General features: G+C 36.3%; 1 protein-coding gene and 1 pseudogene across 2 annotated transcripts in view; one reads left to right on the top strand and one right to left on the bottom strand.

Moving 5' to 3' along the window:
• NAALAD2 (N-acetylated alpha-linked acidic dipeptidase 2) overlaps positions 1-15,083 on the top strand; it is a 59,583-nt gene that overhangs the window by 24,029 nt on the left and 20,471 nt on the right. For both annotated transcript variants that reach the window (XM_033431917.2, XM_004271883.3), the window contains exons 9-16: positions 2,689-2,774; positions 3,049-3,168; positions 3,274-3,356; positions 5,573-5,636; positions 6,599-6,666; positions 9,681-9,772; positions 11,830-11,920; positions 13,488-13,752. In XM_033431917.2, the coding sequence (XP_033287808.1) occupies positions 2,689-2,774; positions 3,049-3,168; positions 3,274-3,356; positions 5,573-5,636; positions 6,599-6,666; positions 9,681-9,772; positions 11,830-11,920; positions 13,488-13,752 (869 nt within the window). The remainder of the gene's footprint in view (positions 1-2,688; positions 2,775-3,048; positions 3,169-3,273; positions 3,357-5,572; positions 5,637-6,598; positions 6,667-9,680; positions 9,773-11,829; positions 11,921-13,487; positions 13,753-15,083) is intronic.
• Positions 868-1,607, bottom strand: LOC117202153 (mitochondrial import receptor subunit TOM6 homolog; annotated as a pseudogene).

Here is a 15,083-nt window from a genome sequence, read left to right on the forward strand (position 1 = left end):
TATTTAGTGAAAAAAATCCACGTGTAAGGGCACTTATGCAGTTAAAACCCATGCTGTTCAAGGGTCAACTGTAGATAATTCTTTTTTTTTCCTTTGTGCATAATCTCTATTTCAAATATTTGTTAAAATACCATTAGATTAGATCAAGAACAAAGACAAGAGCAAAGACCATACTCTTCAGAAACTTAGGAACTATGTACAGAACTTTAAGGAATAGAGGACAACACTTTAGCTGAAACCTGCCTGCTGACCAGAGAAGGGTGTTCTGAATAGACTCAGCAAAGAAAAGGAAATCAGGCTGTTACCAAGTCTAAGCTCTATCGCTCGCTGTACGACCAGCCAATAATTGAGAGATGAGCTGCTGGGGCAAGGAATAACTACTTTATTCGGGAAGCCAACAGACTGAGAAGATGACGTGCCCCAAAGAACCATTTTACCTGAGTTAGAATTCAGGCTCCTTTCATACTAAAAGGGGAGGGAGTAAAGTCAAACATTTCCTGGTTCCTGTCAGCCTGCAGAGGGGATGTGTTAATTTCTTCCTCCCTGCAGTCATTCACTGGTGGGCCTGGTCAGGTTGTTTCCTGTGAGCTTAAAAAAAGATATTTTAACTTAATGTTCATTACCTGGGAAGCAGGGTTCCCAGAGATGGACCATTATGCATAATTTAAGCTTATAGGCTACATCCCTTAATGAATAACTTGTAATAGAGTACAAGAAGTTCTTCTCTATTACAAGGCAGGGAAGGAAATTTGCCCATCTGAATCAAACTTCAGTTGCCATCAGGGCAAGTCGTGTAATGGTCACAGATGGGAGGCACTGTGTTTGGAAGGTTCAGATACAGCACAGGGGTTCTGTGTGTTTTTATGGCTACACCCCTGGCTGAGATGCCTTTAGGTCATTGTCACTCAAATTCCTGTCCAGCCAAACTCCCACAGCAAAGAGTCCCAAACTGAGGATCAAATTCCTCTGGAAGTCATTCCTATTGGTGGTGAAGCAGTAGACGCCCCAAAGTCAATCTCCCAAATTGTCCAGAATTTCAGAATTTCGGGAACTTTATTTGCTGAGCCCACATCGTTCACACCAACCCCACTGGAAGCCATAGCAGCACCTCTCTAGATAATTCTTTTAGGTACTTCTGGAGTCAATGATACTAAAAACCAGAAAGATATAAGGATTAAAGATGTAGATGAGCTTCTTTGAGAATCTGAGCAGATAGCCAGTTTATTTTCATGTTTAGATTAAAATAGATTTTTTTCCTCATTCTTCATTGTTACAGTATTCTTTACTTAATTTTCTTCATTTAATGACATACATCAATGAAACTGGCTTTCTTACTAATAGATCTTAGGCTCATATACTTAGAAACATGCTAAAGAGTATTTTTGCTATTAATTTTTATCATTCTAGTAAAAATAAATCTTTTACTTAATGTCTTAAAATGCAAAACAATACCCATTGATTAGTTTTCCCCCAAAGGCACTTTTAGTTGAATACTGCACATGAATTACATATGCATTCAGAAGCACAGTGTACTTTTAGGGGGAGAAAAACCAGAATGTGCACTTAACAATATACAGGATTTGACTTGTTTGTTCTTCCATTCAAAAATGAAGTACCGGGCTTCCCTGGTGGCGCAGTGGTTGAAAGTCCGCCTGCTGATTCAGGGGACAAGGGTTCGTGCCCCAGTTCGGGAAGATCCCACATGCCGCGGAATGGCTGGGCCCGTGAGCCATGGCCGCTGAGCCTGCGCATCGGGAGCCTGTGCTCCGCAACGGGAGAGGCCACAACAGTGAGAGGCCCGCGTACCGAAAAAAAGAAGTACTAAGTAGGTTCCCTGCCCACCTTCTGTAAGCCCACCATAGATTAAAAACTTTTGTTCCTTTGTGAAAAAGAGGCTCAACATTTTCCCATATCATTTTTGATTTATAAAACGTGAATGGCATTTTTTTCTGACTTTCTGAGCTTGATTGTTCTTTCCCGTGAATTCTAATTTGGTTAATTATAATTGATGAATGAATATTTAAAAGGCAGGCCCAAATCAGAATCAACAGTGATGACCTGGAAAGGTTTCATCGTATAGTTGTCTTGTACATTTTAGCAGGTGCTTCTCAAATTGCCATTTAACAATAGAATTTATCATGTTTCTTATAGGCAGCATTCAGTCAGCCCTTTAACAATGTACTGATAGACTATTTCAATAATCTTGGAAAATGTTACCGAATAGCAGGAATTAATATATATGTAAAACACATTAAAAATAAGCTTCTTTGACCTTTAATAGATAATGGGCTGTCTCCCTTATTTTTTGTAATTGTATAGGGTGTATTTAAAAATTTTAGAATGAATACCCAAGACATGTTTAATAATAGAATATTTTGAACTTTAAATAAATATCAACAGTAGAGCTATGAGGGAGGAAAAATATAAAATATTGATATTTGGTTTTTAAAATTTGGCTTTAAGGAGCATGCTTAAGTACACAGGAGTGACCTGTCATGATGTCTGCAACTTCCTTGCAAGTGATTCAACAATATTACAATTATTGAATTTATGTGGTGGGTATTTGGGAATTTATTGTCCTATTATACAGTTTTCTGTACTTCTGAGATTTCTCATAATAAAACAATGGAAGAAAGCTGTTAGACATAATGTTCTATGTGAGGTAATTTGTTCCCTTTGAAATTCTAGGAAGGTTAGAATGCGTGTTCATAACATCAATAAAATCACAAGGATTTACAATGTAATCGGAACTATCAGAGGATCTGTGGAACCTGGTGAGTTGGTGGATTATTTTAGACATTTTGTTCTTACAAAGATTACAAGAGTAAGAGAAGATAAATTTTAGTCAACAATTGATTTTTTTCTGGCTGATGTGAAACAACTAAATTTGGAATAAAAAAGTATAATTCTAAAAGAAGACTACCTTATGTTGTTGAGTATTTTCTATGGGGAAACTCAAGTGAGAGGAAGTTTAATTTAAAAACATAAATTACTACTCTTTATAATGTATTCAAAGTTGTAGTTCTTCTGAACACATTTTTTTCCCAGACAGGTATGTTATTCTGGGAGGTCATCGGGACTCCTGGGTATTTGGAGGTATTGACCCAACCAGTGGGGCTTCTGTTTTGCAAGAAGTTGTTCAGAGTTTTGGCAAACTGATGAGTAGAGGTAAGTAATGTTTCTTTGGTAGGTGATGACAAAAAGTGACTTCGCTGAATTTTCCTTTGTTTTTAGGCAGGTGTACCTAACTATGTATGTTAACAATGATTACAGGCTGGAGACCAAGAAGAACTATCATTTTTGCCAGCTGGGATGCAGAAGAATTTGGACTTCTGGGTTCCACAGAATGGGCTGAGGTAAATAAGACAGAGAAGTTCTTATTTTCTTGGTCAACAGGGAACAAATATATGTATCTCTGGATAATCGCAGATAGGTTCCATTACCTAATATGGTTTTAATTTGGATAAATACCCAAGAGAATTTAGGAATTAGAGTTTGCTTTTACTACCATATCAGATTGGCAAAACAGAATATCCTCTTAATTATTGGGCTACAAACAAATTTATTTATTATTGTCAAAATATTTTAGTTTCGATTTGTATTTGTTTTGTAAAAAATCTGTTAAGTTCCAAAAGTAGTTAAAACTAGCAGGCTGTTTCTGACAAATGAATTAACTTATGTAAAAACTGATACAGATACTTGGAGTTAATTTTCAAGCTTCTGAAGTTTCCTTGGAGTTCTTCCATCTAAGAGAACATAAGATGTTCTGTTAAGGTGACTATACTTTGATTGTAATTTCACATTTACAGATTCCATGTATAACTGTAACCATAGGTATATTTTACCATTCACAAGAGTTCCTGATTGTTGAGTATAATATGATAATTTTGTAAACTGAGTTACAATTTCAAGGGTTTATTTTTCCTTCAGTTATGATTAATTTTTATTTGTCACTGGGTCTTAATGCTTAGCCTTTAAGTGTCTCTCCTAGGCCCCCTCTTTTATCTTCTTCCCTTAGCCTCTCTGTTGAGTATCTCTAAGTTCTTAAATGTGCAAGGTAAGCTTGTGCATTTTTATAAAGGCAAGTGCGCCATAAAGTACTTTCCCTCCACCATCCTCTATTTATCTTTTATAAGTCCAGATATTATAGAATTGTTTTAAAGTATGTCTTATAATTCTTGCCATTGTGTCTAGTTTTTAAATGCTTTCCTTCTGACTCCTTTCCTCTTACTTTACTTTAAAATAATAATATGAAATAAATAAATATGGGAGTAAAATCACACACATACAGTCACTTGTATCACTTTTGCTTTATTCCATTTATATTCCGAGGTTTTACTATTATGTTGGTATTATGAATATGTATTTTGGAATAGACTGTTAATTTAGATGCATCAAATTTCATTAAGGTCATTTACTTTTAGAAATATGTAATTTCTTATGAATACATGTATATATAAATACATGTCTCTGTTCCTATAATTTCAGCAGCTTAAAATAAATCCAAGATATAATATGCCTTGCATTAATTTAAATACATGTGGGTTAAAAGACAGTTTCAATACTGTTTCCAGTTTTCTACCAGATTCTTGATCACATTCACATTCGGATTCTTAACCACTGAGCCACCAGGGAAGTCCCACCTTCCTTAAATATAGTTAAGGAATCTTCTTTATTTCTACTCTAAATCTGTTATAATGGGAACGCTTACTCTAGCTACAGCACAGTCAGCTGTGATCTGGCCTGTGTGGGCAACTGTAGAGGCAAGAATCCTCATTTGTGTGATAATCACTCACAGCTTTAAATGATTTTATTGTAACATGTTCTTATAAGGTACAAAGCTAGAGAGAGAGAGAAGTAAAGGGGTCTCTCAGCATATTCTCATCTGAGGGTGATGACATTAGTTTTTCTCTGATTTATTTTTCTTGGATGTGTGTGTGTGTGTGTGTGTGTGTGTGTGAATCAGAGAAAGAGAGAGAGAGAGAACATCTTTTTTTATTGTCCATCCTTCTTTCTCTCTTGTTTTTTTCTCAATTCTCCTGCTTTTTTGTTCTTTTTCTTCATATCTTTTAAAAAAATATTTAGATAAATGGAAATTTCCAACTACTCACTTTTAAAATGATAAATTTCCATGGGTGTCCAATTTCAGTGGATCTCACACTCTAATGTAGGTAAGGATTGCCAGGGATACCTTTTAAAAATTATAGATTTCCAGGCCTTACTTTGAGCAATTCTTATTCAGTAGATGTGGGGTGGGGCTGAGATTCCTTGAGGTTTACCCTTCATATTCTGCTGCAGGGGATCAAGGAACCACATTTTCAAAATGCTGTTGCCTCAGGGCTCACTGCTATTGCTATAAACAGTAGCTACAGCATCATAATATTTTTCTTACTTGTTTTAACTGAGTTAATGTTGTCAACCAATCAGATAATTTCTTAGAAATTATTGTCAAAGGCATAGGTATTTGATTTATAAAGGCATTTGCAGACCACTCTTATACTAAATTATTTTTTTTACATTCTCACAATTCTAAATGCTGTGAGTTAAGTAACAACTTTTGCTTCAACTATAGGAGAATGTAAAATCACTTCAGGAGAGAAGCGTTGCTTATATCAACTCAGATTCATCTATAGAAGGTAAATTTTATTTTGGGTTGTTATTAAATAGTATACCATCATTTAAGTCTGTAAATTCAGCTTGGAAACTTTCTAAGATTATCCTCTCCTATGAGACACCTCTATAATACCTCCATTTTCCATTTTTACCAGAGAGAAAATCATTATGATTCAAATGAATCAATATGATTCATAACTAAGCTATTGATCCTAATTTCTTTAGTATATTTACCATTTGCCTCTCTTGGATTACTAGTTAAAATTCTAGTACTTAATTACATTCTTCATGTGCAGATAGTAAAAGGATTGGTCTACAGAATATTTCATACAGAAATACTTCCTGTATGTACTGGAGCAAATTTGAAGTGAGTACAAACTACAGACTTCCTTTTGACCCTGACATGTGACATTTGTATCTATAGGCTTTCACTGTATTATTACTTCTAGATAAATGTCAAAGCACACTTACTAGCTACTGACATGCTGTAGTCTAATGACTTGATATATACTATTGAATTGAATGAATGAGGGAATTCCCTGGCGGTCCAGTGGTTAGGACTCAGCGCTTTCACTGACGTGGGCCTGGGTTGTATCCCTGGTCGGGGAACTAGGATTCTGCAAACCGAGTGGCACAGCCAGGGAAAGAAGAAAAAAAGGCAAAATTGAATGAATGAAGAAAGAATACTGTGGCCTTATCACTTCCTTTGCTAAAGTCTCCCTAAGTGATACTGCCTTACTGAAGGATGAGAGCTGCTGCCTTAGCAGCAAAATCCAACTATGCCCTCCAATGTCCTAAGTGTTTACCGCAGCCACTCTCACCCCTGAAGAATTATTTCCACACTATTTTTAATTCTCTGGGAGTGATGCCTTCAATTTAAAGTAATTATATCTTGTTTATAATTAGAAAATAAAGTTAGAATTAAATAGATTGGAGTTTCATTTGGAAGTATTAATATACTCTGCGTGTCTTATTTATTTTTCAGGCAATTATACTCTCAGAGTTGACTGTACACCCCTTCTTTACCAATTGGTGTATAAACTGACAAAAGAGGTATATAAGTAGTTCTGTCTTAATGTTTTCTGATGAATAGTAAGTGAATAACTTGTTTTCTAAATTAGTGATACTTATTTTTAAACTGGCGACACATAGCTGATTTGTATTGATATAATAACTAAGCAGAACAAAATCTTTAATATAATATTTACTTATGTGACATAACTATGAAAATAGTAGTGCTAGTTTCTGTCCTAATAATAGTTCTTAATAATTGTATACATTTGTTATAAAGTATGGGGTCTGTCATTTCGTCTGGCATAGGCATTTTTATATAACAGAAAGAACGCTGAGCTGGAATGGAAAAGCCTTGATTTCAAAGATTGCCTTGGCTACTAATTCATTCGTTCATTCAACAAGTGTTTATTACGTGGTTACTATGTATCAGGCCCTATAAAATGAATTCTAGCAGCAGCAATGATAAAAGGAAAAGATTACTGAATCCAAATACTCTGTGATCTAGAGAGGGTACAGACCTATAAATGAGGAACTATATATATTTCACTGAAGTATTGGATACTATATACAATGGAGAACAATTGTGGAACAGAGAAGCTAAAATCCTGGGGCAGCTGGGGAAGTGGGAAAACATTAGAGGATGTTTCCTGAAGAATTAATGGTTGGGCTGTAATATGGAGGGATGTGAAGGTAAGGGAGATGCTTTCTCAGCAGAGGATGCAGTACCTAAAAAAAGATGTGGAGGTATGAAAGAACGTATTTCTTGACCTGTAGGTAACTTAGTGTGACCTAAGCATAAGGTGTTGGTGAAAGGCTGGTACAAAATGGGGCATGACAAATAGGGGTTCAGAAACTTGGTGATGGAGAAATTCAAGAATCTTTAACAAGGTTGTACATTATCATATTTATTCATTTAGAAAGATTACTCTGTATCAGTGTAGTGAATAGGTTAAGCTGCAGTAAATCTAAAAGCAAAATGGAAATAATTCCACATGCTTACTTACCACACAGGAGTTTTATAAATATTACTTATTGATACATAAAATACTCTGAAAACTCTAATGTACTCTAAATCTCTAAAAATTATGTAATCTGTTCATTAAATATCTGTGTACATCATTAAATAATTACCTGTTATAGGATTTAACTATAGACGTATTTCTTTCAAGTAGGTATCACGTAGATGACAATGTGAAGTAGGTATCAATTTTCTGTAGGTAGTATTTCCCAATCTTCCTTAATCTTGCCCTTTCCTTTTCACTGTTAGTGTCTTTAACATCTTATTCTCCCAAATGAGAGTCCTCTCATTATTCTTATCACAACTCTCTCACTGTATTGGGTAGCTTATGTCCTTGATCCTTTCATTGGAATGTCCCATAAAAACATCTCATCTGAAAGCAAGTTGTAAAGACAATCTTTATTGGGAGAACCCTCCTCAAGGTATGCATTCATGTTCTGTCCTACAGAGGTGGCTCCTGCCTTTGATGTGAGGGATAATAATAATTTCAGGGCCAATAAGCAGAAGTTTCATTCTATCCCCCCTTTGTACAAAGGCAGATGCTTATCTGTGGTCATACAAAAACCCAGTAGAAAAAGGAGACTTTTATCCTCCTAAACTGTTTACTACAATTTTATCAACCCCTAGTGTGTGTTGGCACGGTCAAACCATGCTGGGGAGTGTGGTGGAGAGGGCTGAGCTTAGAGAGAAGGGAACCTACCTGCCTGATAGAAGCAGGAAATGGACAAGGTGTTGAAATAATGGGGGAAAACCAGCAATTATGACAGTGCATATAGCTGAAACAGAAAATTCTGATCTTAGCTGTACAGGCCATAGGGACACAGTTCTGGCTGGTGCTAGACCTGGATGGTATGATTCCGGAAAATGAAGAGGATTTTGCAGGGAATTCAGTTCAAGCAGTTTGTAGGAATTGGAGCAGGATCTCAGCTGTTGCAAATTGGCAGAAGCAGAGTATAGAGTAGAACCCAGTCATTTGGCTGGAAATGAGCAGAACATCCCTGAAGCTCCCACAAGCTGGTGGGAAGGGGGTGTCTCTGTGGAGTGCTGAGACTGTTTCTAAGCTGAGGACCTCGTATGCTATGATGAGGGAATAACCAACTCTGTGCAAAGGCCTGAGAAGATATCAGAGAAGATATTGTTTGGATTAAGATGGGTACCAGTATCCCCATTTCCACATGTGGGAAACTAGGGTTTAAAGAAAGGAAGCAATACACCAAAAGTTATAATGCTTTCAGCATTTCATAAGTAGGGTCTGTCTTTGGTCCGTTTTTGAACAAAGCAGAGCTGTAAACCAACAAACAAAATGCAGCCAATATGTATGATGATTTTTCTTCTACCACATGCTTCTGCTTTTCTTAGAGTGGAGAAAGAAAAGGAAAGTATACGTTTGTAAGTATATGTTTAATGAGGGTAATAAAAATGTTTATGTATATACATAAGTTCTTAAAATTCCCAGCTAGAGACCTGAGGTTATGTAGTTTTTAAAAAACCCATCAAATTCCAACATTGTTTAAACACAGACTTTCTAAAATAACAGTTCCTCCTCACCCCACCTGCCCTACAAAACCAGGACTCATATTGACAATTTCAAGCTCAGCTTCTTAATGTCTGTCTCCTGCCCTAAGGCCTCACTGTAGGTCATCTTGGACAAAAGCAATTTTACTAAATTAAATATTATATATATAAAGTTTTCTCCCAGTGACTTCCCACTGAAAGAAATCTAAGCTGCCCAACATTGAACTGATGACACTTGTTAAAAATCTGAAATGCTATTGAAAAGTTTACCAGCATAAGCAAGAAATTTTTTCCTAAGGACATGGCAAAATTACAAGTAAGTGGGAATTATAAATGAACAAGAATTTGGGCTGGATTTTTTTCTTGCAATTTGCAAAAACATATTTTTCTGTAAAGAATATGATACACAAATGTTCACATAGATAAACGTAGAAGTCGATATTAACTAACATGTGGTTTTATATTGGAGTAAATTTAGTTATTCTACCTCTTACTCCCAATATTTGATTTATCTTTCCAGATCTCCAGCCCGGATGATGGTTTTGAGAGTAAATCTCTTTATGAAAGCTGGTTAGAAAAGGACCCTTCATCTGAAAATAAAACTTTGCCTAGGTAAATTACTTGTATGTACGTTTTCTACCACACGATCAGTTGAGTTCCCCTTTGCCCCTTGTTTCTCCAGACAGGCAATTCTCAGATGTCTCAACAATTTGAGAGTATTTTTGCAAATTTTTAGTAAAAAATTATTAGCCATTATTTTGCATTCTTGCATAAAATTACATTAAGATATGTATTAAATACATTAATAAATACAATTCAAATGAAGTAAAAAAATGAATGATGGATTATTTCTTTCTAAATTTATTAAGATGCATTATCAGTAACTACCAAGTTATGTCTTTACCTTTAATTAGTTTAGATTTTATGTAAGAATTAACTTTTATTTCTCATGTATACAATAGCAGCTTTCTTGTATTTATTTTATATTTATATTTGTTTTCTACTCCTATACTATTTCTAAAACCAGCTGGTGGTAGCAATTTATAGCTTCATTCCATATTGCAAATAAGTCTTGTGAAAGTTTAAATGTATCTCCACTACGTTTTTTTCTTATTACAGGAATTTTTAAAAATATATTTATTTATTTTATTTTGGGCTGCGTTGGGTCTTAGTTGCAGCACGTGGGATCTTTCGTTGTGGTGCGCAGGCTTCTCTCTCTAGTTGTGGCGTGCAAGCTCCAGAGTGGGTGGGCTCTGTAGTTGCGGCATGCGAGCTCTCTAGTTGTGGCTCACATGCTCAGTAGTTGTGGCGCATGGACTGAATTGCTCTGCAGCATGTGGGATCTTAGTACCCTGACCAGGGATGCAACCCACATCCCCTGCATTGGAAGGCGGATTCTTTTTTTTTTTTTTTTTTTTGCGGTACGTGGGCCTCTCACTGTTGTGGCCTCTCGCATTGCGGAGCACAGGCTCCAGACACGCAGGCTCAGCGGCCATGGCTCACGGGCCTAGCCGCTCCGCGGCATGTGGTATCTTCCCGGACCAGGGCACGAACCCGTGTCCTCTGCATCGGCAGGCAGACTCTCAACCACTGTGCCACCAGGGAAGCCCCTCCACTATGTTTTAAATGCTTATTCAAAAAAACACTAGAGTAGAAAAAAAGATTTAAAAAACGTCCCAAGGTCTCAATCTCAAAAACATGTCTAATAGTTTGGAAGTATATAGTTAGGTTCTTAATGCATATGTAATTTTATATTCTGTTTTACTGACTTATTTTTGAACGAAAATCTTCTATGACATTACATTTTTTTTTAAAGTTTTTATTTATTTATTTATTTTTGGTTGCATTGGGTCTTCATTGCTGCGTGCGGGCTTTCTCTAGTTGCAGCAAGTGGGGGCTACTCTTTGTTGCGGTGCGTGGGCTTCTCATTGCGGTGGCTTCTCTTGTTGCGGAGCATGGGCTCTAGGTGCACAGGCTTCAGTAGTTGTGGCACGAGGCCTCGGTAGTTGTGGCTTGAGGGCTCTAAAGCGCAGGCTCAGTAGTTGTGGCTCACGAGCTTAGTTGCTGCGCGGCATGTGGGATCTTCCCGGACCAGGGATCGAACCTGTGTCCCCTGCACTTGCAGGAGGAATCCCAACCACAGTACCACCAGGAAAATCCCATCATTACATTTTATATGTATATATTTATATATTATTTATATATATATATGTATGTAATGGCTTCTTAATTATATGCAAAGCAATATATTATAATTAGATTTATTTCTGAAATAAACTAAGGCACTTTTAGAGTCTTCATGATCTTAAATGTAGACTTTCTCATGGCAGTTTTCTTACTATAGTCCTCTGAGGGCAGAGACCGTATCTTACTTGTTTTTCCCTCAAAACAAATACCATAAACGCTGAAGATACGGAAGATATCCTAGTTACCAGGCTGCCGTATTTAGTGTCACTGCCCGACTCTGGTTTCAATCAGCTCAGATTTATAGGTCTACACACATATGAATAGGTGTGGTGGTTTACCTTTTCTTAAGTTTTATAAACGTGCCATACAACTCCTTGCAGTTCTTGGGGCAGGATTCATGGTGCCATCTATTTAATTTTATATTATTTATTTATGCATTGATTTCTTCGTGTGTGTGTATGTGTATCATATTTTACATTTAGAATCAACAAGCTGGGATCTGGAAGTGATTTTGAAGCTTATTTTCAGAGACTTGGAATTGCTTCAGGAAGAGTCCGGTACACTAAGAATAGGGTAAGCCATTTTATTATTTTGGATACAGAGCACTTCATCCACATTCTCTTTGTTAGGAATTCTGTCATTTAGTTGTTGGGTACCAGGCACTGAGTGGACATGTGGCCTGGGAAGAATTGCAGGGATAGAGATAGCCTGTAGGTCCCTTTGTAGATGGACTAGGAAATCATTTGTGTTATTTTGTGAATGTTCACTGCCAGGGTTATTAAGTGAAGTGGTAGTTGATAGAGTAATGCCAGGTACTTAGCTGGTTATCACTACCGAGAGGTTTGCATCCTTTTCCTGATGTGGGCTTTGTTGGAAAATCTAATTCTTCTTTTCTGATCTGCATTGCCTGCATTGTACCACTGCCACTCAAACACATTGATGATATATGAGTACACGGGTTTTGAACCTATACCGTGTTTGTTTGTCTGTTATAAATTATGTCATAAACCAAACTGAAGATTACATCAGTAAACTCAAATTTGTCACAGATTTTAATAATTTTCTAATCATAATTGCAGTATGCCAACATCTTGCTTGTCTAGAATACATATCCCTTGCAAATTTGACTATCCAGTATACAACTAACAGAGAAGTAAGCAAAAACAGCTTCAGAATAACCCATAATAAATACATAAATCTGTATACTAATACTCATTACACTTCATACATAAAAGATGCGCTTTACCTCTGTCAAAGCTCCTTCACTTTTATACTGTCATCATTCTGAACAAAGTTTTCTAGTTTCTAAGACAATGCAGATTTAAAGCAGAATATCAGATAGAGGGAGAGAGACTGATACAGGGATGCCTTTTAGTGATATTAAAAGCAATAAGAATGATAGTTTTATGGCAAAGTAGCATATAGGTAAAAACTAAAGTTAGGAAAGGCAGACCTAAGAAGTAAAAAATATTTATGTGGAGTACCACCCTGTAACAATTTATGTTTATAATGGTAACCCTTAATTTTGTAACAAAGGTTAAATGGCATGTGGTTATATACTGTTTGGGAAGGGAGGGAAGGGGCTGAAATGTTGACCTTTAAACAACAGGGGTGCCAACCCTCCCAGCAGTTGAAAACCCACACATAGCTTTACATTCAGGATCGTGTAGTTCTGTAGTACATATTTATTGAAAAAAATTAATGTATAAGTTGAACCCCTGTAGTTCAAACCTGTTAAAGTGTCAGCTGAATAATCCTTCAGCTATAACAATACTTAGCTGCTCAGAACCTTTCATTCTCAATCAGTTGATAGATAATTTTAAACTGTGCTGGTATGCAATTTGAGCATGTACTCCTTAATTTAACTGTCCGCAAAGCAATAGGGAAAAGTTTCAGGAAGCAGTGTTTTGAACAAAGATTATATGAATTATAAAATGAATAATGGTAAAATTTTAAATTGGTGAAAATTTGGTAGTGGGGTTTTAGTTAATTAGACTTAATTTTTTCACTCATTGTGATAAAACTCAGGGTGCCGTATGGTTATGTTTTTTAATACAATCATTTTATGATTCCATAAAATATTATAATGTGAATATTTAATGTTTGTATATACTTGGTCCCCCCCACCTTTTTTTTTCAGAAAACAGATAATTACAGCAGCTATCCAATGTACCATACAATTTATGAGACATTTGAATTGGTAGAGAATTTTTATGACCCCACATTTAAAAAACAGCTTGCTGTAGCTCAGTTACGAGGAGCACTGGTTTATGAGCTTGCAGACTCTAAAATCATTCCTTTCAACATTCAAGACTATGCAAAATCTTTGGAAAACTATGCAACAGGTATCTACAGCTTATCCAAGAAATATGACCAACAATTAAGAGACCATCAAGTATCATTTGGTAAGAAATGGCTGGACAGATATTTTATAATCAACAAGTTAGAGTTTTAAGATATCACCTCCTATTGTCATCCATGCATACCATTTCATCCTAGAATTTATCCCTGCCTCATTTCTTAATCCTGACTTATAGAAAAAAAACTTTAAACACCTATTAAAGAATGTGATTTAGTTTGATATTTGTAGGATGAATCCATTTTGCTAAGTGCTACAAACATTGGGTTGGTAAATATTTTCCCCATATTGCTGCCTTTAAAAATGTTTTGTTATAAGAACAATACTATTAAAATGTAACAATATTACACAAAGATTGGAAAGTAGAGAAAGCCACCACTTCTACTACATATATGTAGTATTATGTTATTATCACTATTACTGCAGCATTTCCCTATTAATGTTTTTCTACATGGAGGATTTTTTACATGGTTTTCAGCATTCTTTCCTTTTATATCTGGCCATTTTGTGGTTGCTGTTCCACATCATGTATCTCCTGCAAAGCAGAAGTGAAATGTGGTGTAGTGTAGTGTAGCAGCATTAAGCATTGGGTCTGGAAGCAGTTTCCTGGTTCAAATCCTGGCTCTAATATTTAGGCATTGTGTGACCTCGAGAAAGTTACTTACCCCTCTATGTGTCAGTTTTATTATGAGTGAAATAGTAAAGTAAAATGTTTCCAAGATTGCTGTGGAGACTTCATTTGGTTGGTGTGTGGAAACAATGGCGACTGTCACTTAGTGCTCATCATGTTAGCTATTATTACTGTTTTATTGCAACCATTTTCTTTTATTATTCTGGGAGTACATATTCTTAGTATATATCAAAGTTAGCAAATATGTACTGAGTGTCTACTGTGTACCAAGTGCTGTGTTATTTCCTGGGAGATATAAAGAAGATTAAGAAATAGTCATTGTCTTCATAGAGCTTAAATTCTCATGGGGAAGGAGAAGACAAAATGCAGGGGAAAATCTATTAAAGGGGTGCACAGAGGGTACTATAGGGGTGCTGAGAATGAGTAGCGGGAGGTCAGTAAAGCGAGAGAGAGGCATGGACATATATACACTACCAAACGTAAGGTAGATAGCTAGTGGGAAGCAGCCGCATAGCACAGGGAGACCAGCTCCGTGCTTTGTGACCACCTGGAGGGGTGGGATAGGGAGGGTGGGAGGGAGGGAGACACAAGAGGGAAGAGATATGGGAACATATGTTTATGTATGACTGATTCACTTTGTTATAAAGCAGAAACTAACACACCATTGTAAAGCAATTATACCCCAATAAAGATGTTAAAAAAAAAAAAAGTAACCTTCAGAAAGTTACGACGAGCAGCAGGCACTA

This window comes from Orcinus orca, chromosome 8, assembly GCF_937001465.1.
Source record: "Orcinus orca chromosome 8, mOrcOrc1.1, whole genome shotgun sequence".
Lineage (NCBI taxonomy): Eukaryota > Metazoa > Chordata > Mammalia > Artiodactyla > Delphinidae > Orcinus > Orcinus orca.